This window comes from Periplaneta americana, chromosome 17, assembly GCF_040183065.1.
Source record: "Periplaneta americana isolate PAMFEO1 chromosome 17, P.americana_PAMFEO1_priV1, whole genome shotgun sequence".
Lineage (NCBI taxonomy): Eukaryota > Metazoa > Arthropoda > Insecta > Blattodea > Blattidae > Periplaneta > Periplaneta americana.
Genome location: NC_091133.1, coordinates 3815536 through 3841516, shown reverse-complemented (window position 1 = coordinate 3841516; position 25981 = coordinate 3815536). Strand labels below are relative to the sequence as shown.

At 38.6% G+C, this 25981-nt stretch overlaps 1 protein-coding gene across 4 annotated transcripts in view; it reads left to right on the top strand.

The window, feature by feature from the left end:
- Positions 1-1234: 1234 nt before the first annotated feature.
- LOC138693176 (zinc finger protein 271-like) overlaps positions 1235-25981 on the top strand; it is a 33671-nt gene continuing 8924 nt past the window's right edge. Inside the window, exons 1-5 of one of the 4 annotated variants that reach the window (XM_069816894.1) lie at positions 1235-1371; positions 12301-12383; positions 13312-13449; positions 16487-16624; positions 17188-17240. In XM_069816894.1, the coding sequence (XP_069672995.1) occupies positions 12306-12383; positions 13312-13449; positions 16487-16624; positions 17188-17240 (407 nt within the window). In that variant the 5' untranslated portion in view covers positions 1235-1371; positions 12301-12305. Of the gene's footprint in view, positions 1372-12300; positions 12384-13311; positions 13450-16486; positions 16625-17169; positions 18288-25981 lie in introns of those variants that run through there. The other 3 variants (XM_069816893.1, XM_069816896.1, XM_069816895.1) reach the window with 3 other exon arrangements.

Genomic DNA, 25981 nt, shown 5'->3' with positions numbered 1-25981 from the left:
AATTTCGGCCAGTGTATGGTACCAGTCCCCACCCAGCATCATCATGCACTTGTGGAGCTACGATAGGTAGCGAAAATCCGGATTCGGAAGCCAGCTATAACAGCTGGGGGGCGGGGAATCATCGTGCTAACCACACGATACCGCCATTCTGGTTGGATGATTGTCCACCTCTGTTTCGGCATGTGGACGTGAGACCAGCAGCCGGCTGGTCCGTGTTGGCGCTTTATGGGCTTTAGCGCTACGGATTTTTTTACAATCAGCACCATCAACACCAGCGCTAGCAGCAACAGCAGTACCAGCGCTAATACAGAAACAGCAGCACCAGCTTTGACAGTACCAATGTTAGCAACAGTGGCAGCGGGAACAACAGAGTGGTAGTCCATCTTCGCTTATTTTCTTGATGTTGCCGTAGTAAATGCTTGGTTTCTGTACAGAAAATTAAAGCCTCAAAACTCTTCAGAACCGCTCCTCAACTTTTGCCCTCTCCTGGCATTTACAGTACTGAAAAGGCATGGGGTGAGTTCCCACTTAGGAAAAATTGTTCCTATTCCATCAGAAGACGTAAGATTTGATGACCAACACCACTGGCCAATTGAAAATGAAACTCAGCGAAGGTGTGCTAATTGTACAGGGAAAGCAAAGTTCATCTGCAGCAAGTGTCAAATTGGACTCCACCCAAAATGTTTCTACCCTTACCACACAAAATAGTGTTGTACAATGCATAGGTTTGTGTGAGAAGGGCAGTTGAACTACTGATTCTAATATGTATATTTGCTACATAATAAACACATACATACTATTTGAAGTACAAAGAGGGGTTATTCTATTCAACTACTGTATCACTGACCATTATGCATAGCGTCCTATTTATGGGACGGTCCTTTATTTTTATCCCAGAAAGTAAATAAAGTTAAAAATGGTAAGAAAGCATTCTTAAGTCAGCAACTAGCAAATTTAAACTCAGAAACGCATTTTTCAAGTCATTAATAACTTTATGCAGTAATGGGTTAAGCTAATCAATTCAGTGTTACTCAGTTATATAGGCAAAATAATTTAAGTGTTTTATTTCATTTTTTTACATGTCATTTTTCTACTTTTGCCCTCCTAAATATGGATTTTGGCCCACTGTGCGCCACAAAGAACATAAATGGCGACAAGTAGCCACATCTGGTAACTAATAACTATGTATCTGATTCTGATGTTTTTTTTTTGTATTTAAACTGGTACCACGGCCATCTTGATCATCCTGAACATGCAGTTAAATAAATATGCAATATTATCCCTATTAATTTGTATTAATATAGGACGTGGCTAATGCTGCAAACCGACAGCTCAAATAGGTATATCAATCTATAATATTCTTGCACAAAGGTAAGCATATTGTTATATTGTATTCTATATAAGCGCAAGTAACATGATCAATTCTTCACCACCGGACTTTGACCCAATCTAAGTTCAAAATGTTGGATTATCCACACACTTTCCGTCTGAATTCCAATCCATCTCTCCTTTGTGGTGTACGTGTGCTCATAGTGGAGAAATTTGTTTCAATTTTTGCACTCTTATAAAAATTGAACAACCGGAAGGTGTAGGCCTATTTACATTCGAAACTTTTATGCTGTGCTATTCTATTGAGAAAAAGGAGTGCTGAGGTAGTTCCGGTCGAATTTCTAAGAGATTTTTCGTGGAGGTGAATTTTAACTTAAGGATTCTATTGGTAATTGTTTTAAGGACAGAACATTGTTCCGAAATGAAGTAAATTACCTGTGAATTGAGACATGCGTCGTAATAGAAGTGGAAACGCGGTTTCTAGAGAAGAAAAGCAACGTAGGGACATGAAATACACGATGCTATGTAATGTGAAGACCGCAGAACTTTTATTAATTGAATAGCCACTGAAAAGTACTCAAGTACAACAAATAATAGTGGAATAAGGCAATCTCAAAGTACAGGGTGTCCGGGACAAAATTTACCAATAAGAAAGTTTAATAACTCACCAAATAGGCCTAATTGATGGATGAAAATGCTGTTTGCGGGAATTAACAAAGGGACTTACAAAGTTTCGAATGACCACTAATAAACTTCTATGTGTGCGCCTCTTGTAGCACGACAGATGTCCAGGCGATATTCAAGTCCTTGACATGTGTTTCGTAACATCTCTGGAGTGACAGTTGGACAAGAAGCGACAATTCTCCGACGCAGATCCTCCAAATCTGCCACTACAGTCTTGTACACAATGTCTTTTATGTATCCCCAAAAAAGAAGTCCAGTGGGGTTAGGTCTGGGGATCTGGGAGGCCATGATGTAGGTCCACCTCGACCAATCCATCGCTGAGGAAAGCATTCATTCAAGTAATCTGTAACATGTAATGCATAATGAGGCGGAGTTCCGTCTTGTTGGAAAACATATCCCTGTGGAATTTGAGGAATTGCGTAATTTTGCAGCATATCAAGATACACATTTCCATTTATAGTGTTTTCCACAAAAAAGGACGGTCCAATCACAGCTTCATGTGTAAGTCCGCACCAAACATTAATCTTAGGGCTGTCTCTCTCCAATTCCCTCACTACATGCGGATTTTCTGATCCCCAGATGCCACAATTATGCCTGTTGACGATCCCACAGACGTGGAAGGTGGACTCATCACTAAACACGACCTTCTGCAAATATCCATTTTCAATATCAATTTTCAACAGCATGTCACTAGCGAAATCATATCGTGCAGGCAAGTCGTTTGGTTTCAAGTTTTGAACCAATTGAATCTTGTATGCATGCAGACGTAACCTCTTGTGCAGAACATCGTGGATAGTTGACTTTGGAATTGCAAGTTCCCTGCTGGCACGGCGAACAAACTTACACGGGCTCTGTTGGAAAGCTTGCTGAATTCTGTCAATTTGCGCTTCTGTCACTTTCTTCCCGCGTGGTGTTTTCTCTACAAGAGAACCGGTCTCAAGAAGCTTTCTATGCCAAGTTGTTATTGTGTGCATATCTGGTGGTTGCTTCTGAGGCCACTGTTGTCTAAATCTTCTCTCCACTATCTTCGAATACTTGAATTCGGCAAGCCAATAGCAGCATTGAACTTTTTGTTGCACTGTGAACGCCATTTTAATTACAGCTATGTCAAGAACAGTGACCAAATGTTGCCAACATCACACATAAAACTTAAAATGTCCCTCTGTCATTTGCCGCAAATTTCATTTTCCTATCTCCATTATTACGCAAGTTATTAAACTTTCTTATTGGTAAATTTTGTCCCGGACACAGTGTATATGCTGCCAGGTGTCATTGCGGACGAGCGCAAAGCTATTACATCATATAAATTAAATTATGCATGAAATAACTACTGAAGCTTTCCTGGCGACGTGATAACTCAAAATTTTCTCGGTCTTCCAGCCAGGTCATAACTTATGACCTGGCTGGAAGCCCGAGAAAATTTTGAATTAAATTATGGATGTATGCATGGCAGCCAACACTACATTAATTAGCGATGAGAGAAAGGCTGCTAAGTTATCATGTATTTGAAAAGCCAATAAGTTGTAACTCTAGGAAATCGTGGACGTAGTTTATAAACAGAACACCAGAGTCGCATTGATACGATGCATCCAGCTCAGGAAACCCGTGCTGCAAGGAACTGTTAACTAAACACATTATTAACGGAGTTCGATTCCCGTAGAGATGTAATTACTTAGAACATGTATGAGAGAATTGCAAATTATCGTAAAATTGGAATATATAAAGTCCCAATGACGCGAAAGATAATGGACTGAGAAGACAGAGAGTGGACTGAGAGAAAAAGGAGTGGACTGAGAGCACAGATACTGGACTGGAACAACAGAGTTTAGTGACAGGAAAGAGATTGGATTGAGAGCACATAGAGTGGACTGAGAGGACATAGTGTTGACTGAGAGGACATAGAGTGGACAGAGTGGACAGAGAGGACATATAGCGTAGTGACAGAACAGTGATTGGACTGACAGCACACAGAGTGGACTGAGGAGACAGAGAGTGGACTCAGAAATAGAGTGGACTGAGAGGACAGACAATGGACTGAGAGACATAGAGTGAATTCAGAAGACGTAGAGTGGTCTGAGAGGACAGAGAGTGTACTGAGAGGTCACAGAGTGCAGTGAAAGTACAGAGATTGGATTGAGGGCACATAGAGTTGACTGAGTGGGTATGTAGTGGACTTAGAGGACATAGAGTGGACCGAGAGGACAGAGAGTGTAGTGACAACAGAGATTGGACTGACAGCACAGAGTGAACTGAGGGGGCTGAGAGTCGATTGAGATGACAGAGTGGACTGAGAGGACAGAGAGTGGACTGAGAATACAGAGTGGACTGAGAGGACAGAGAGTGGACTGAGAATACAGAGTGGACTGAGAGGACAGAGAGTGGACTGAGAATACAGAGTGACTGAGAGGACAGAGAGTGGACTGAGAATACATAGTGGACTGAGAGGACAGAGAGTGGACTGAGAATACAGAGTGGACTGAGAGGACAGAGAGTGGACTGAGAATACATAGTGGACTGAGAGGACAGAGAGTGGACTGAGAATACAGAGTGGACTGAGAGGACAGAGAGTGGACTGAGAATACAGAGTGGACTCAGAGGACAGAGTGGACTGAGAATACAGAGTGGACTGAGAGGACAGAGAGTGGACTGAGAGGACAGAGTGGACTGAGAATACAGAGTGGACTGAGAGATTAGACACTGGACTGGCAGGACAGATACCTCCTCGCTCCCACCATCTCATCGACGCTAAATAACCTCGTAGTTGATACAGCGACCTTAAGTAAGCAACAAAAAAAATAATTGTTATGTATTAGCCACAAGTAGTGTTACAAATTCCCGGTTAACGTAGTCACAGAAGATTTGCTTATATTGCCGGCGTTTAACATTCAAATGAATCAGTAAGAATAAGATACATTTCACCCATCATCCCGACATCCTAGATCCATAGGGCCCAGGCGCTGCAATATTTTTGTGAATGATTGAAAATCTATAAATTTAGCGTAATTGAAATTTGATGACTTTGTTAATTTTGTTTTCGTATTGTTACATTTCTTGATAATAATCCAGGAATTATTTAATAATAATTTTCTATAACTTTCTCATTATCACTTCATCACAGTCTTAGGCCAGATGTACACGAGCGGGTGAGATCGGATGTTCAGTCATTTAGTTTTGCGCCGCACTCCGGCTCTCTCTCTTCTTTCAGTCGTCTAAACTGTTAGTTGGAAAACAAGACAATTAAATAATAAACTAACCCTGCCATGATTCGTTTTGATCAGGATGGTAATCTGCATGTCGAGGTAGTCAAGTGACAACACACACTCACCATGTAAAACACAACTATTTATTAGAACAAGCAAAATAAATTCCTAGCACATAACATTTCTTGTGAACAATGTGGCGTAGACCAAATCCAGCTAATTACCTTACATAGGTAGGTGCTTCCCCACGCTGGCATCCATCTTGTCATGCAACCTTGACATAACCATCACTCAGCACACACATAGCCGTTACATACAGATTGGTCACCCCTCAAACGTCACACAACAATGGGTGCCTTCGTCGTGGATTCCATACTGTTTAAATTTGTTCTACTGCAATAACTAGATTAAACATAAGCCAAAACCAACTCGCTGAACTGATGATATATAGAGGCAGGCTTTTAGGTAGATCACAACTAGAAAAACGATCCACCAAAAATACAAATACCGACCAGTATTTCACCAGAGTTGACTGAACGCAAATCAGTCAGGAAAATGATAGCAGCTCAAGCTAATAAGTACATCCCAAAACTCGCCGCTAGCTTCCTCCCGAATACCTTCTACAATTCACTCGCAGGTTCCCGCACACCGAGGACTATACAGCTTCTGGTAGACTTATCGAACCCAGTTTGATACCCAGCCTACGTAGCAGCTCGTACTCTTCACCACACTCTCACTTGCCGGCACACCTCAAACCTTAGCGAGTCCTTCCACTGGACTAATATCTTCTGCGATACTTCACAGGATCCCACAACACGGTGTACAATACAACTCCTGGTAAACTTATCGAACCCGGTTCGATCCCCGGCCTACGTAGGAGCTTGTACCCTGTCACGCGTCCGACCTCCATGAGCCCCTCCACTAGACTAACGCTACTATCGAGATGAAACTCGCTTCACAGACCAAATAAAAATCACGCCATCGTCTTAACCAATCAGCAAGCGCTATTATAAAATAATGGTCGCTCCCCGGATCAAAAAAATGACTGGCCCCTCGGACTCAACTCATCATAGGTAATAGGAACAGAAACAGAGCAAAAAAAAGAAAGTTGAGAGAAAAAGCCATCTACGAGAAGTAAGAACTAGATCAGAAAGAAAAAACTACAAGCCATCTATGAAGAGTTAGAATAATTAAAACTAACAGAGAAAAATATAAAGATAGAAAAATCTAAAAGAAATAGAAAGGAAAAGAAAGATGTGCCGAAATATAAACGCCACAGTTTGGCTAAAATTGGCAGTCAAATAGACACTTAAATTTAGAAAATAGACATTTAAAAATTACGAGGTTATAGCCTACAATAAAATTAGTAATTTAATAATTGACTAAAGCTATCTATCATATTTCAGTACTTTCACTTCTCTGGGTTAGATGCCAGAAGATGTTTCTCCCAAAATTCTCAACTGTCATAGTCAGACGCCTGTCAGAGAGAATATTTCTTATCATGGAGAAATGTAGATATACTTCCTCCGAAGTGATTACAACTTACTTAAAATTTAAAACGTGATGCTGTGTGGAAGGACTTATATTAATAACAACAGCGCAAACTAATGTGTCAATCTTACGTTTCCCTTACAATACGATTCCACCAATCAGGCTATCAGGTATTTTCTTATTTTTTCCTCTCTGCACTGTTTTCTTGGAATCTATAGATCCTGAACCTCTGAGAAAAGAAATTCAACAGCCTTGGGGTGTCAGATACAATAGCCTCTCAGCCGACTGATCAGCTAGAGCTGGTTTGCAGACTTGCGCCACTAGTAACTGAAAAGTATTAATGAGTGAGTCTTCCATTAAACAATCCCATTATGCGATAATATTGCCTAACTTTCATATCAGCTGCTTCATTTATGAAATTAAAAATAGTTTTCATTCATGTCTTTAATACTATAATCCCAACTAATTTTTCCCTTCTATGCCGATTATTCAATTTCTATGTATTAGCATAACCTATCACTCAAATGACAAAAAAGCAAAAAGGCAAAATTAGGCACAAAAATGCAAATGGGTCTTGGAAGTAATAAAATTAATATAAACAGGACCAACCGTTTTCTCAGTCTACACTCTATCTGTATTCTCAATCAACTTTTTGTCCTCCCAATCCACTTTGCATACTCTCAGTCCACTCTATTTCCTCTTAGTCCACTCCCTCTACACTCAGTCCACGATCTGTACTCTCAGTTCACTTTCAGTAATCTCAGTCCACTTAGTCCACTCTATGTCCTCAGTCCACTCCATGTTATCTGAATCCACTCTGTCCCCTCAGTTCACTCTATGTACTCTCAGTCCAATCTCTGTTCTGTCACTACACTCTTTGTCCTCTTAGTCTACTCTCAGTCCACTCCATGTCATCTGAGACCACTCTATGTCCTTCAGTCCACTCACTATCTTCTCAGTCCCCTCTATGTAATCTTAGTCCAATCTCTGTCCTATCACTACACTCTCTCTCCTACCAGTCCAGTATCTGTCCTCTCAGTCCACTCTATGTCCTCTCAGTTCACTCTCTGTATTCTAAGTCCACACTATATGCTCTCAGTCCAATCTCTGTTCTGTCACTACACTCTGCCCTACCAGTCCAGTATCTCTTCTCTGAGTCCAATTTATGTCCTTTCAGTCCACTCTCTCTCTTTTCTTATTACACTGTATGTGCTCTCAGTAAAAATCTCTCTCCTGTCACTTTACTCTCTGGACCATTAGTACACTCTCAGTCCCCTCATTCCATTCTAAGTTGCCTCAGTCCACTCTCTGTAACCTCAATCCAATCTCTGTACGTTTACTATACTCTGTCCTTTTGGTCCATTCTCTGTCCTCTCAGTCCACTCCATGTTATCTGAATCCACTCTGTCCCCTCAGTCCACTCTATGTCCTCTAAGTCCACTGTCTGTGCTCTCAGTCCACTCTAAATGCTCTCAGTCCACTGTAAATACTCTCAGTCGAATCTCTGTTCTGTCACTACACTCTATGCTCTCAGTCCACTCTCTATCCTCTCAGTCCACTCTATGTCATCTGAGTCCCCTCTATGTCTTCTCAGTCCACTCTCTCTGACCCTTCAGTCCACTCTCTCTGACCCTTCAGTCCACTCTATGTGCTCCCAGTCCATTCTCTGTCTCCTCAGTCCACTCTATGTGCTCTCATTCCAATCTCTGTTCTTTCACTACACCCTCTGTCCTCTCAGTCCATTCTGTGTCATCTGAGTCCACTCTATGTACCCTCAGTCCAATCTATGTGCCCTCAGTCCAATCTCTGTCCTGTCACTACACTCTCTGTCCTTGCAGTCCAGTATCTGTCCTTCAGCTCACTCTGAGTCCTCACAGTACACTCTATGTCTTCTAAGTCCACTCTATATCCTTTAAGTCCAATCTCTGTCGTGTCACTATACTCTCTGTCCTACCAGTTCACTCTCTTTCGTCTCAGTCCACTCTAGTGCTTTCATTTCAATCTCTGACTTGTCACTGTACTCTCTGTCCTATCATTCCACTCTTAATCGTCACAGTCCACTCTCTGCCCCCTCAATCCAATCTCTGTACTTTCACTAAACTCTCTGTCCTCTCAGTCCACTCCATGTGACCTGAATCCACTCTATCCCCTCAGTCCAATGTATGTGCTCTCAGTCCAATCTCTGTTCTGTCACCACATTCTCTGTCCTCTCAGTCTTCTCAGTCCACTCCATGTCATCTGAGTCCAGTCTATGTCCTCTCAGTCCACTCTCTATCTTCTCAGTCCCCTCTATGAGCTCTCAGTCCAACCTCTGTCATGTCACTACACTCTGTTCTACCAGTCCAGTATCTGTCCTTTCAGATCACTGTATGTCCTCTCAGTCCACTCTATGTGCCCTCGGTCCAATCTCTCTACTTTCACTACACTCCCTGTCCTCTCAGTCCATTCTATGTCATCTGAATCCACTCCCTGTCCCCTCAGTTCACTCTATGTGCTGTCAGTCCAATCTCTGTTTTGTCCTCTCAGCCCACTCTATGTGCCCTCAGTCTAATCTCTCTACTTTTCCTGCAGTCTCCTCTCAGTACTCTCTCTGTCCTCTCAGACCTCTCTATGTCATCTGAATTCACTCTATGTCTCACAGTCCATTCTCCGTCCCCTCAGTTCACTCTATGTGCTCTCAGTCCAACCTATGTCCTGTCACTACACGCTTCGTGCTACCACTCGAGTCTCTGTCCTCTGAGATATAATGAAAGTCTAACCTAACCTGTCATAGTTTCGTATATGCAAGACAGTAAAACACTAAATTAACCTAACGTAACGTAACCTGTCACAGATTCGTGTATGCAAGGCATAAGAGAAGCCAGAACTAACCGAACCTTTTACAGACTCGTATATGCCTGGCATAACAAAAGTCTTAAATAACTTAACCTGTCATAGTTTCGTTTATGCAAGATATAATAAAAGCCTAAACTAACCTAACATAACTTGTCGCAGTTTCGTATATGCAAGGCATAATAAAAGCCTAACCTAGCCTAACGTGTCACAAGTTTCATATATATAAGGCATAATTAAAGCCTAAACTGTCATAACACTCCATTTTCTTACCTTACACAAAGTGGACATTCCTTATTTGCGGAAGGCAGACCTTTCTTCTGATAGGTACGGTACAATAGTTATGCTTCTTCAGTTTTAATAATGCTCAGCGAAGTAAGATTAATGTAACCAACTATGGCAGCCATTTCGATAACGCATTACCTATCAATATTCCTCCAGGAGTCGTCATATTACAAGTGATTATATTGATATTTTTAAATTCCCGCTGAAAATTGGAAACTAGCGTGAAAGTTTCGTATTGTCACATATGATATGCAAGACAGTTGAGGGTGCATATCTGCAGTGGGAAGGTGATGCATAAAAACCATAAAAGTGAGAATTTCTCAGACCCTATGTAGTATTTAAAACGAAACAACGTAACAATAAATCAAATGCCACCAGAGATAAATTATCTGGCGCATTTATAAAATGCCCAGATGTAAAAGGTCCGAATGTTAAATTTGTTAAAATCGTACATTAAAAAATGTAATCTCCGGATGTAAAGAGTCCGGAGCGTAAGTAAAACGGGTCATTAAAAAACTACATCACCTTGTCAAGTCCTGTATTCGATAAAAATCTCAGAACTGCACTTGTACAATTGAAATCATTTCCAAGAGCGCCACGTAGAGACGGCCGAATTCCATACTGCCGACGGGCATGGTCGTGTTTTCTACACTGTAATAAAAAATGTTCCATGGTCAGTTGAACATGGCATAGATCACACTCCGGCTGAGGCTCGCCATGTAGGAGATGCTCATGCGTCAGATGACGGTGGCCAATCCTCAACCGGGTGAGTAAAACTTCTTCATGTCGTGATGCTCTTGTGGACGAATCCCAAACGCGAACAATATTCTTTATTCTTCGTAATTTATTTCCCTCTTGTGCAGACCATTCGCCTTCCCACTGCCACCATGACGTATGTTTCAAATAATTTTTAATATCTTGCCACCTCTCACGCCAATACACCTCAGACCCATTTATAGCACCATCCCTTGCTGCAGCATCCGCTGCCTCGTTTCCAGGAATGCTAACATGACTCTTAACCTTCTATGTTCTGCATTATCGTTCAGTTGCTGGTATAGCCTAATATATTTCGTTGGTTAATGCCTTTCTGACAACTTAATCTTGAATTCTCCTGCTTTGTTTGTAAGGTAGGTAAATACTGTAACATTTCTAGAATCAGCATGGTCATCTGTGCTCGTTTATGTCTGTACTACGGATACGTGGAATTATTATTTCACATGCTAGTAAGTACAGAGTGATTTAAATAGAACTGACACATTTCTTTCATTAATTGTTTCAAAACGAATTGTGCTAGCGACAACTTATTATACCTAAAATGTAGAGGAATTTTGGGAGATTATTTACCTCTATAGCAAATGTTGAAAATGTCCTCCATCCTGCATAAGGCACAACTCAACACGTCGTTCCATGTTACTGGCCACTCGTTGGAAGACTCTGTTGTCAATAGCTTGAATCTCCTGTGTGATGTTGTGCTTCAGATCGTCCAATGTCTGGGGACTGTGGCGTAAAACCTGTCTTTTAAGTAACCCCATAGAAAGAAGTCCGGCGTTGTCAAATCCGGAGATCTCGGTGGCCACAGGTTCCTGGAAATTATTCGGTCGTCACATAACCGGATAAATGGAACCATGCTTCATCTGTGAACCATGTGATGGACAATATGGCAGGATTTTGCACAATGAACGTTTGAAACCAACGACAATAATTCAATCTTTTATCCTTATCTGGTTCCTGTAGCTGATGAACAACCGTAACCCTATATGGCTTTAGGCTCTCTTGACACATTGAGTAGGTGTACCCTGTCTCCTGCGACAAACGTCTTAATGATTTTTTGGGTGACTGCTCCAGTCGTGCTCTTACGTCAACAACAACTGTGGGAAGCCTAGATGAACGATGCTTGCCCTTTTCACTCACCAGAGATCCAGTTGTTTCCAATTTGTTTACCAGTCTCAGTATTGTGTTTCTTTTGGGAGGATTGCGAACACCAAATTCTCTCTGGTATGCCCTTTGAGTAGCTGTAATTGAATTCGTAATCCAGTATTGCTTCACAAGGAAGAGTCGTTGATTTAATGTGTACTGCATTTTCACGTTGACACAAAATGTCGAAAACAGCTGCCAACAATAGGAATAAAACATAAACATCTGCGCATCTAGTGCTGTCAACAATAGGAATAAAACATAAACATCTGCGCATCTAGTGACAAGGAATCGAAATTCCAGAACATTCTGCTTAATTTGGTGCTAAAATTGGGTCAGTGCTGCCAACAGTAGGAATAAAACATAAACATCTGCGCATCTAGTGACAAGGAATCGAAACTCCAGAACATTCTGCTTAATTTGGTGCTAAAATTGGGTCATTGAATGAATTTCCAACGGAATAATTACAGAAAGAAATGTGTCAGTTCTATATAAATCACTCTGTATATAAAAATAGCTGACATATTGCATGTCAATTTCATTTTCTTACTGTTCTCTTTTTCAGTCGTGATGGAACATGAGATCGACCCCCTGGCGGTAGAAAGAAGTAATAACACAGATATAGAAGAGCAGAAGCCTTTACCTGAGGTAGGCTGTATTGAGAGTGATTAGTAATTACTATTTATTTTCTAGTTACGTCGTTTATAACAATATACCTTTTTATTGGAGGTGAGTAGAAGCATCCTAGAATGACTGGGCATGACAGCCCACACAGGGAGAAGGCTGATCAGCTGACGCTGGCCTCACATCTGCATACCTCAGTGATGATGCACTATCGACCAACCATACAAGGGTATCTGATGGTTATCATGAGGTTCTTTCATGCCATTTTAGCTGGTCATACAGTTGTTAAAGTTTCATGACAAAATATCTTGGGGGACTCATCGGATATTGTGCCTGACAAATACTGTTCTTAAACTGGAAGAATAAGGTGTTTGTGGTGGCGTGCTACCAGTTTCACCAGCAAAGACATGTTGCTGCTTAAAACATGGCACTCATTAATTTATTACTGTGGTCTTAGCTTTGAATCGGATGATATAACCTCCCTTCGAACTTGTCTGCTGTAGTAATATAAGGAGAGATGTCAGAGATCGTAGATAATTGCTGCTCGAGTCAACACTTAGAGAACAGCTCTGCTATTTACTGCCACTGATTACCCTCAGAAGAAACATCTAATGCAATAACTCATTTCAAAACATGTTTTACAATTCTTGGCGCACATTTTCTGTAATAGCAGTCATTCAGAAATGAAATAATTTTGTATGTGGAAATATAGAAGGAAGGAAGCAAGCATATATTTGAAGAAAACAATATCCTATTATAGAGTTATTCCCTTACATGCTGTGTTACGAGGCTTTTCGTTGAATTTGGGTCACTACTGACTCTGGATTGTGTACACATGTGTTCGTTGACATCAGGATTTAATAATAAAGCGGAGAGAATTAAAATTAGTCACTGGTTTTTCGTGAATAACTATATGAATTTCGTAATTATTATTATGTTTTGTGTGTTGCAGGAAGGAAATCTATTAGATCTGCAAGTGGCTGGAATTAAAACAGAATGTATGGACCACAGCTATGATGTAAAAACCGAGACGACAGTTAATGAAACTCCTGTGCCAACTGATTTTCCCATCCTGAAAAGTGAAGATCAGGTAAGCACAGTTTATGAACTGGCCGATGTGGCTAAGGTGACGAGGGGATAAGATCGTTGCTCTCATGCAATCCATTTCTTCATTCTATATCTTTTGTGAATATTTTCCACCCCAATTTTGTCATAGAAACTGCAATGCTGAACGTTCACTAAGGGCCGAATTCATAATCAACACTTATTGTAAGGAAATCCTTAACCAGTTGCTTATAATCATTTCCAATTCATAAATCCCACTGAAGTGAACACTTAATCAAATAAGGTAGCTTGTCAGCTTACTCAAGTGTTTCTCATATGCACTGTAATCAGCTGGTTCAGTTTGCAATTGATGATGATTATGATTCTGATGAATTTATTGAATTCTATAATGAAACTGAAAATGAAAATTAGTTTCTACAAAGCAAAAGATATAACAGAGATATAGAAAACCCTTTAGAGATTTACAGTGACAATTTAAGCGGAGATACCTTTTCGACAAGGACACTGTTGTGGATATTCTGGTATCTCTCATTGAAATTCACAATACAACCATGAGGCTTACCGATCTCGCCACTGTTTGAGCAGAGATCGACGTCTCAACAGATCTACTTCCCTGTTACACCACCGACAGCATTCGCATTCCTGCCATACTACTGACAGCACCATCTTTTCCTTTACTTTTTCCGACATAAATCCCTATTGGCCGGTTAGGGTTTAATGTATCTGAGAGAGAGGGAAGGCGAGCTTTCGTGCTGACTATCGAAACACGGAACTTCCACTCTGGAACTTATTGTTATGTGGAAAGGTTGAGTTAGGAACCTGTCTATATGTGGAAAGCTTGATTTACGAACTCATCTTGTAGGAAGTGCTTGACTTAGCTATTTTATCGTGGTGTAGTGAGATTGACTCAGGAATCTGGCTGGTATGTATGTTTCACGTACGAATTTAGCTGCATAGAGGTAACGTTGTTTGGAAAGATTATTATACCAGCAAATTGTTAGCATACAGAAAAAAATTGTTGTTTTGTATTCTTCTTAATGTTGAGAGAGTATGTGACTTTAAATTCATTGTATCCTGCATAACATATTACTTTTCGTTACGATAGTTTTGGGGAGTTTATGCGAAGTGCATTTGCGGGATTAGAGTATACTGGTTCGCGTGTGTATAGATTACGCGGAAACCGTGGGTATAATTTATGTCGTATTGAGATTTAATAGTAATTTTGAGAATAGTGGTAATGAGCGCGAGTTATCTGAATATCGTAACGAAATATGTAATGCAGCAGAAGTCAAATTGGCCGGTCTATTGCTGGAAGTAATTTTGAATTTCCAAATTTATCATTCCCTCGTACACGATTTCTGACTTATTGTTGTCGTCCCTTCATTTTTCTCTCACTCTGCCATAATTGGTTAATTAATAATACAGAGATCTTATTGTAAATGGAAATAGTAGTTATATCTCAAGTACATTTGTTTCATGTTGGCTGAGCGTGTATGGCCGCTCCATTACAGAATATTTTCTAGTAACTTGTGTTGTTAATGGTCATGGAGCTTATTGCTCAAACCTAACTTATAATTTCGAGAGACTAATGGGGCTTTGAGTATTGTATTGTAGTGAAGTTGCTGGACATTTAATGCGCCATACTTAAGATTATCTTATCATATTATTTTGTCTATCTAACTTCATTAATTCATGTATCATGTATCTAATCCATCAGTTCATTGAATTGTTATTTATTGTTTGTTAATTATATTTTTGTTATAAATTTGCATTACTTATTTCGATGTTCTTCCACTGTGTCCATCCCGAAAATCCAATGTTTAACAAACATCTGGCGAGGTTCACCCAAAAGGCTGGTACTGGTGGCCTCATGTTGAAAATATTGGTCATTTGAGATTTTATGCTACACTATCATTTCAGGTAGGTTTCAATGGAATTTCTTTCGAAATGTATTCAGGCCCCAACGAAGTGTTATTTGCATTTTCATTTTTATTCTACCCAGGAATAAGCTGTTAAAATTTTACACTTCCACTATGTTTACCACCAAAATTACTGAAAAATATATTAAAATGATTTACTTGCAGGAATATTTCCGGAGTTTGCATTAAATTCAACTGCAATTTTGTCCCATGTCAATTTCTTCTTTTGGAGAGAACAATTATCACATTTTTACTTTCGACGATATTTCTTTATTTCATAAGTAGTTCTCTTAACTCACTTCTTTCTTCTTCTGTAAAATGCATTCTCGACATTTTGTATAATTTTGAGCTCTGTACTATTTACTTTTGTATTTGCTTACGATAATAATCCAATTTAACAATTTGTATGTGATGGAAAACAATTGAATGTACAAAAGGGCTCACGTCTAGCTATGTTGCCATATTTCTTTCGATGTCAAGGGAATGCTCAGTGCATATGAAAGAGTAGCATCTCTGCAATCTAAAATAATTGCTAAGGAAATCCTCATTACTTAAGTGTTTCCACATTTTATAAGTGACAACTATGAATTCGATCCTAAATCATATAGATTTGGTGGTTTTGTTGCTGCTGATAATTTTTACCATGTCTGTTTTAATTTGATTAACTGAATGTGAGTTGCTCTCAGTTAATTCCATGGTGACCAAACAGGTGGTTTGGACCTGATTTAGGAAATACACTTAATTGTGTTTCTTTTTGAATTAGTTTATTAGCCAAACTACACATATTTGATGTCTATTTCTTGGGATCAGTTGTTTGTAACTACGCATTAAAATCACAAAGACTGCTTCATAGTTCCTCCTCCATCCTCACACTGGCTAGTACTTGGAAATGGAGTGTTAATCATGTCTTCGCGCCCAACACCTTCAGCGAACCATCATGCAGGATTATGAGCAATGTAGTGAATCTATATGAGGCTTTCAATACAATTTATTTCACTACTGATTCTGGAGTGATGTGCGTGCATTTGTTGGCATCAGGATTTAATAAGGGTCTGAAAATAATTGAAAATATTCACTGGAGTTTCATGAACAAATACATATGATATACTGTATCATATAATTATTATGAATTGTGTGTTGCAGGAAGAAAATGTATTATATCTACACATGATTCAAATAAAGACGGAATGTATGGACAAAAGCTGTGATCTGAAATCAGAGGAAACATTTGATGAAACTCCTGTGCCATATGACTTTCCGATCGTGAAGTGTGAAGTCCAGGTGAGTGCAGTTTATGAACCATAGTGTTCGGTACTTTCCCTGTGTTATTTGTTGGCTTATGTGGCATGGCTGCTACAGGCATTATTTCGTGTTACAACAACTTTTGACATCGTGTGTTCTGTCTTTATATTTTGCACCGTCGATAGTCACATAGGCTAGCTGTTTGTAACGATCCCTACAGTAGGTTTTTCACCTGAAGGAGAGAGAGAGATCCACTCTTCGAAACGTTGTGTTACAATTTTTTAAAATTAGCAATGGAAAGAGTCCAAACAACTCAACCATTGAACTGTCAGCTGGCTCTTCCTGAATCCTACTTGCCTGTGACGAAGTCAGAATTTGATTTGAGTTTCATTTTTATTTACTCTTCCTATTTATTTACGTTTGTGCTATTGTTACTTAAAATGATATATTTCTTACAAAATGCCATAATATTTTGTTTCTATATTTAAGTATATCTATTCTACAGTAACGAAGTTTGAATTGTTTGAATTTAAAATCAAATTTGCTGCATTGAAACTACCTTCCTTTTACATAATCTTTTGCAGGAGTTAAATACATTGCAGGAGGAGGTCACACTGGAAGTAACGGCAGAAGAGGATGAAGTCTTAACTGATGGGTGAGTGAAGTGTCTGAGGCTTTACTTCGTTGTAGGTTTCATTGCTTTACTGAAAGAATAATGAAGAAGAATAGAAATTTGTAATTAGTTTGAACATAATTGTTTTTCAAATGAAGGACTCAGTATTCTGAATTGCCATGTCTATTTGTAAATCTGTGTGTATGTCTGTCTTTCTCTATGGTTGTCTGTCTCTCTTTGCCTGTTCATCCATCTCTTTTTCTGTCTGTCCATCTATTCGTCCGTTTATTTGTGTGTGTGATTTTTATTTATTTATTTTTTTGGGTTATTTTACGACGCTGTATCAACATCTAGGTTATTTAGCGTCTGAATGAAATGAAGATAATAATGCCGGTGAAATGAGTCCGGGGTCCAGTACCGAAAGTTACCCAGCATTTGCTCGTATTGGGTTGAGGGAAAACCCCGGAAAAAACCTCAATCAGGTAACTTGCCCCTACTGGGATTCGAACCGGGGCCACCTGGTTTCGCGACCAGATGCGCTGACCGTGTGTGTGATTGTCTATGTCTCCATCCTTCCCCGTATGCATCCATAAATACAGGCATCCATCAATGTGAATATAAAGTTGACATATGAAAGCAGTTTTTGAGGATATTTACTTTCTTGTAAACGATTTTCTCTCATTTTCCTATTTACAATCTCCAAATGTTAGTGTATGACAGTAATTTAATCCCTCCGTATTTTCACTTCAAGGTTTCATTATTTGTACATCATTATATAATGATTCAGTTGCTGGAGCAGGTGGAACTTGTCACCTATTTCTCATTTATTGCCATGAGGACAATGAAGAACAAATTATCATGTAAGAAATCCACACAATAAAGACAGTTTCGAAGAATCTATTAGTTCGAAAAACATGTTTACTAAAATAGTAGGCCTGTCACATTTCAAAGCTCGTATTCAAGGTCTGTCTGGGCCCATAGCTCAAGTAAAAAGCAATCTGTAAAGTTACTCTTATATCTACGCTAGGTAATGATGGTAAATGAGTTGCCCCTCCAGGCATCCCCTGGCACTGTGGAATTTCTGGTAGTGAAACCGTGGAAATATTGACCAGGAAAGAATATCTTACTAATAACAAGAAAATGCAGTCCATGTAACTTATACCTGAATGAAACTGGTGCTGGTCGCTATATGAGCATTTTGCTCAGCATAAATTCAAATGACAATCGCACCAAAATGGAAGGAGTTGCAAGTTTGTCCCTCAATGTAGCTGACATTTTATGTGTTGGCTATTTTTTTTTTCGGAGGAGGGCCTGCAAGCTTATTGTGCTACCTCCTTATGTTGGAATGATTGTTGAAACCCATTTGGGATCGCTCTTCAAGTGCATGATTCACTGCATGGTGCCATCGTATCGATTCAGTCCTGATCCTCCACGTGCCTACTCAGATCGAGGGCTTCTGTTTGCATTTCTTGTGCCTGAATCTGCTGCCGTCGATTCTACGACTCAGCAAGGTGCCATCTATCCGTGGGAGCTACACTCCACTGATCTAACCAGTCTAGCCTCTGCGGCTTCTCTGGATATGTGCAGCTCCCACAGATAAATGCCATCTGTAAGCGAATCCTGGAACCACGTCTGCCATGTCTTCCTGGTCAACCTGTGACTATTAAAGATGATTGATGAAATGATGCTAGTGAAGGCGAAATGAATCTGAGGTCCAACGCCAAAAGTTCCCAGCAATTCTGCTTCGAGTGTTTCAGAGAAAACCTCGGTAAAACCGCCAACCAGGTAACTTGTTCTAACCAGGATTTGAACCTGGCCCGCTCATTTCACAGTCACCTAGGCTAACCGTTAATCCACAGTAGTGGAATGTTTTGGCTATAACCTGCTAGAAGAACTGTTTCATACAATGCATGGTACTCCATAGAGAAAATATTTGTTAAACCAGTAGCTGCTTTATGACGGAATAATTATTCTCATCTCTTTGTTAACCCTGAAACGAAGTTGTGGGGTCTTTTTCGATATCAGGCAAATTGTGTACCATTGCTTTCTTTCTCTAAATCTTATGTAATTATAAAACCTACCACAGTTATTTTCGCCTTCTTTCAATAAATCTTTCGAGTAGTTTTTTTCTGCCTTTTCCTTTTCCCTTTCTAATTGTTTGGTAAGGTCCTTGAATTTCTGGTAATTTTCGAAAGTCACATTTCTTTTGTTGTATGCTTGCTTAGCCTTTGTCTCAAGTTTTCTGACGTATCTTGTATAATATTCCGAGTCTGAATAACTTTTTTTTATTTTGTATGGCACAAACTGTATTTGGAGGTGAGAAAATATTTTATCAAAGATCTTGGATTAAAGATAGAATGTGGGGTATGTTACACTCCATAAAATCATTTATAAAACACACTGTGTCCACGCTAGAATTATACAGAAATAACAGCTTATTATCGTAACTCAGATGAGGTTTATTAAATAAATTTATTCTACATTGTATAGCGTAACTGAAACGTTATTTCCGCTGCTACACTTCAACATGAGCACAATTTATAGCTCGACAGGTACCAAAACGATACTCAACCTGTCGCCAGGTGTTCACCAACATATCAGGTGTTATAAGCTCAAATGTTTGAATGATATGCTGCCTCAAATCAATCAAATTACGAACTTTTCTGCTGTAGACAAAATTTTTAATAAATCCCCACGCAAGAAATCCAAAGGACTTAAATCCGGGGATCTAGGGAGCCATGAAGTTACCCCACTCCCAATTTCTTGGGAAGTGTGGTGGAGCACCATCCTGCTGAAATGTTAAACCTGGCGGAAATTATGGAATAGCAAAGTTATCCAGAATATCAAGGTATGTGACTCCCGTCACTGTAGGCTCAGTAAAAACGAATGGGCCAAATACTCCATTTTGTGCATTCCCAACCAGGCATTGTCTTTTGACGAGTCCCTTTCATGTTAAAACACTCTGTATTGATTCTGACAACCCCATATGAAGCAATTATGGCGATTAACCTTCACGAAAACGTGGAAGGTTGCTTCATCGCTGAATAGCAACAAATCGACATACCTGGGACTTTCATCGATATGCCGAATCATCTTATCACAGAAATTAGCTCTCTTGCGACAATCATCTGTTTTGAGTTGATGAAGGAGTTGAAGTTTGTGAGCGCACGTACGGAGATGTTTGGTAACTGTTGAGTGAGGAATCTGCAGTTGCCTACTAGCCTGCCTAATCGATTTACGTGGGCTTCTAGCAAATGATTCACGCACCTGATCCACAGTCATTTCGGCCACACGCTTTTTAGAATGTTTCCCTGTCTTTGAAATCAAGCTTCCATTATCTCGTAAATGGATTTGCGTGTAGGAGGATCCACATTCCATTCCCTCGATATGCGCCGCTAAACACGCGTAACTGAATTCTATTCTGCAAACCAGAGCACGCATTGAACTTTTTGCTGTACCGTCCACATTTCTATTGACAAGGAACTAGACTGATAAATGCAAATTTTCATTCCTGCAACAGTAAGCTTGGAACAAAACATTGCACACAACAATGACCGTGGAAAAGGTATGAAACGAAATCTTGGAGAGTTTTTCTATTGATTGAGCTTTATCTCAAGGAATAATAATATACGGTTGTGAAATTATAAGCTAATATTTCTGTATACTCCTAGTGTGGACAGTGTGGTATTTTATCAAAGATAACCTAAAATTAGGAACAAAAGCTCACCTAACACTTGTTCCACAACAGTTAACATGTGTTACGAGGATATGTTGATACTAATATTTACGCGTTAAGTTTATGATTTGTTGATACTAATATTTACGCTTTAAGTTTATAACACAATGAATGAAGAACAATATTATGCTTGTTTAGTTACATTTAGTTCAATTATTACGTAAGTTTTTTACTGAAAAATAAACAGAAAAAGAAAAGCCTGTGCGTTAAACCGTGGACTTCTAAACGTGATTAGAGAGGTATCCATCAGAACTTGTTGAAAGAGCTCTAATGCGAGGACTTGAAAAGTGATACAAATGATTATAAAATATTATTATTATTATTATTAATTATTATTATATTAATATTATGTTATAGAAAATATTTATTTACAACACTTAATTTCCTTCACACTCTGATATCAGAATTTTTGTGGAAGCAACAGTCCAGTTATATTTGCGTTCCGCCTTACTTGTTTCAAGATATAGAAATCTTTTATCAAAAATAACAAGATCCACTTGCATTTTATAAAAGATTTTTTATCAAAAAAGCTTTTACAAAAGAAAATCCATTATATTGTCATATATTTTATAAAAGATCTTTGTCAAAGAACTTTGATAGTGTAATAGCAGCCGATCTGTTAAAAGACTTGCTACGAGAGCCAGCCTACTACCTGATCAAGATCCTATAACAACACCAAAAAAAAATTGATTGGGCACAAAAACACATTTCTAGCTTGTCATTTATATTTTGTCCCCTGAATAAGCACAAATACCACACTGAACATTTTCAGGCCAGATATCACAATCTAAAACCTGTAACTGGTACATTAAAATTAAATTCTTTCACTCCGTTGTCAATAACTGAAGCTTCAGTAAAAGAATTTTCTTTCGAGAAAGAAGGAAGGCGAGTGAAAATTTAAAGTGTAGTGTGAATGAAAACAGACGTTAAAAATGCAAAACGTACAAATATTTGAAGTTATCATAATAAGTGAATACAAGTGTAACTTAGTAGAGTTTCCTCAAGTGACTTGATGCATACTGGGTGTAATGTTGCTATGTTCACTGGATCATGCAGTACCAATAAATCTCCCAGCATGCGGTCAAAACTTTCCGTCCACTGCTGCTGCACCAGTCTGCTACACATTGTTTCTAAGTAATTAAATTTCCATTAAACTATTGGAGATCCCATTGTGATTTTTTATGAAATTATTAGGAATACTAGAGTGCACTTAGTAGGCATTTCTTTAGACTTGTAATACTGCTAATTCACATTGATTTCTAACTTTTAAAGATTGACTCTAAAAAAAAAAAAAAAAAAAAAAAAAAAAAAAAAAAAAAAAAATTGTAATAATTATATTAAAATCAAATAAATTAAAATCAGTTAGTAAATAGTTAACAAATGACAGTATTTGAAGCGTTTAAATGCATTTTTTTTTTAAATTAACATCACTGTGCTTAGAAATATGATGCTTGAAATGTTGCATTGTGCGACAATTGTAATGAATTTTAATATGCAATATTTTAAAAACATGTGGACTTAGTTGGAAATAAAATACACTTATTACTTTATTAGACCCATAGAGTTGGTGAAAAAATAGTACATTATGCAACGAGCCTATAATGATAGTAATTAAGACGGAAGTATGTTTGTTTATGAAACGAGCGCGAGTTTCATAATTTTCATACGAGCGTCTTAATTACCATTATAGGCAAGTTTCATACGACTTTTTATGCTCGACCATATTTCTAACTTGAAATTATTCAGAAGTATTTATTTTATTTGTATCTGACAGAAGATCGGGAGTGACCTTGTTCATAGCTTGTGAATTGTGAGATGTGCGCAGACGCGAAAGTATTGATTTTTTCCGTGGAACAATAATGTCATTGACCTTGATGTAATGCAGAGAATGTATAACCTGGAAATTGATTTACAATAGATTTGAAAAACGAGATGACAAATTGAATTTATTTGATTATGTACAATTAACGGTAATTATTATAGTAACAGAACATAACCTTCTGCGACAGTATTGGATTTCCAGCCTCCATGACGTTTCCCTCGTCTTTCGGTTGCATATCCGAGAATGATCGAAAACCTGAACTTTAATGAATAGGTGTACTTTAATGACATGCATTAAAGGACTGCTACCAGGTGTATAATTACTATATTTCGGCATGGTCGAGCGTAAAAAAATAAACGTAATCAGCAATATGAAGGTCAAAATTTGTACAATTTTGTGCGATTTGACGTGGACTGACTGAAAAGTAATGTGGTGTATATGGGAAATTATGCCAAAAAGACATAAGTGAAGACAGATGAGATTTAATAATCATTTTCAAGTTCATAAAAGTGACAGGTGAAATAAAGGTAACTGTCCAATTTGTGTTTTATCGTCAACTTCAAAATACATTACTTTATGCACAGAATTTATTATTTATTTTCAAGTTCCAGTTTATTTTTATCTCAATCATCGTCACTACACTTAAACCCCTTTGCATATAGACCCCTCATTTATAGAATAATATATTTACAAAAGCATTCTCTTGCTATTTCCACTGCTGACCATTACTTCATCAGCTGTAACTGTTATATGGTGATGAATAGACACAAGGGCAAATCCAGTTAGGCGTTCAATGCCCATTTTATTTCACAGGACACTTTTTCGTCTAGTCATTGAAGAAAATCATCTTTCTACATGAGCAGTTGAAACAGGTAGAGTTGCTGGCACACACAGTATATAATAGATAATACAGTAGATAGGCCTACTAAGATAGAACTTCTTGTCCCATTCGTTCAGAATAGTAAACATTCCACTCGGTTTTTCATCTGCTGCTTTCCACTTTTCACACCATAAAAGATATTCAGCTGTGATGTCCTCTCTGCAGAATAGACTTTGAGATTAAGTAGGTCTCTACTTCAACACAGGATGAAACAGTTTTGGGTAGCAGGACTTCAATTGATGACAAGAACTCTCTACTTTTACTAAAGCATTGAATCAGTCCAAAGTAAGAATATCTAAGAAAGGTATGAAAATTGATCGCCTGTAGGATTCTTCTGGATTGTCTTCTCACTTTGCTTTCCTGTTTAAATGACACTCCTGCTGACCTCTGAGCTTCACTGAATTTCTGCATTAGTGGAACGCAAATTCCTGAGTTTCTCAGCATATTTTAAAGAGGAAACTAGATCGGGTTATGGATTTTGGAGATAAGTAGAGAGGGGCAATGTCAGACTGAATACATACTCACAATCCAGTATAGAAACTAGGAATCCCCTTTTCTCTGTACCTACTAGAAGCAGTGATTGAAAATGACTTGTTACATTTGGAAAGTTCTTTAATACTGGCAACTAATACTCAACAAAAGTATTGGCTGCATCATGTCGTTCAATGAATCTTGTATCACACAAACCTAACAATCGAGTTTTCTTTGCCTCTTAAGCAACATTTATTTTTGGCAAGTTACTTGCCTGGGAATTATTCCTAAAATGATTTGAAACATCATTTACAACACCAAGACTATTTCCGACTAAGGTTACTGATAGGGAATCACTAACAACTAAATTTAAACGTTGGCTGCACCATTTATATGACCACTCATATTTGGAGCAGCAGCATATCCCTGTTCAACTAATTTGTCCCTAATTTCAAGGACTTCTGCACCAAGCTTCGGGAGACATGTCTTGAACTTTGTCCTGATATATTCAAGGTTTGTTCCCCTAAAATAGCAAAACATTCCGCACTATTTATTGAATTTACAAGTTGCTTTTGTATCAGTTGTGCACAAACACTTGTTTCTGCATTCTGAATATCAGGGCTTATGTAAGAGGCTTTACGCCAACAGGTTGTAATATTATTCCTCAAAACTTTATCTCAGAAGTGCACGGAATTTCCCATCTTTATGCTTTGGTTTCTCGAAAGTGATAGGACCACTGCCATTGTCTCTCGGAGTGGAAGTTCGTTTTCCCCACGCTATATAATAGTTCCTATAACAGCCCTATTTTCTTTTTATTTTTTCAATTTCTGCTTTTTTTTTTCAACTGTGTCGCCACATCGTCAAATTCCCCACTATTCACTTTTAAGAAATTATCTGCTGCAATTACTGATGATTTTGGTAGTTGGATTTTCCATGGCTTTCAAAATTTTCTACGATATTTTTCCATTTTCTAAATGGTGATATAATCAGTGATCCCCCCTTGTGGTGGTATTCTTTCCTACGTAGCTACTCAGAAGACGATAGTTCACAGTATTTGCAATATGCTCCATTATTGTCTTTGGAATAAGCAAGCCACTCCCATTTCTTTAGCCAATTGAACTGGAACTTTAGTTTCCTGCCTTGCACTCTGCTTAATGTATCATCAGAATGATCAGATACTCCTCAATGCGTTGACATTGCGTTGTGTTTCAATTCACGTGTATTCGGGACTGGCACGGCTTACAGGATATACTACAAGACACTGAACCTGCGGCAATACCTGAACGCTTGTAAGTTTTTTTATTTTCGGTAACACTTCAATTCGAAGAACGTAATATTTCTTGCTCAGTCGTGGAAGTTATGTCTAGAACCCGTGAACACGCATTATGTTTTTTGAACTCGGACTAATTATTCGAAATTGGCAGAGATCATTAAAAAAAATCTGTTGTTGAACTGCATAATCTTCTCTTCATAATATTATGTCTCAGATGATTCACTAGCGAAAATTAATTGGATCCCTGAAAACACAACTACATATATACAGGAAAAACAAGTGTGAAACGCGGATAAACGTTAATAAATGGTAGAAGTATGTTGGTGGTGTGCGTTCACAAAGTCGTCGACCTGGTTGGCGAGTTGGTATAGCGCTGGCCTTCTATGCCCAAGGTTGCGGGTTCGATCCCGGGCCAGGTCGATGGCATTTAAGTGTAAATGTAAGTGTAAGATGGCATTTAAGTGTAAAAGAACTCCTGCGGGACAAAATTCCGGCACATCCGGCGACGCTGATATAACCTCTGCAGTTGCGAGCGTCGTTAAATAAAACATAACATTTCACAAAGTCCCTAAGAATTATACATAGAACTGCAGTGTATATA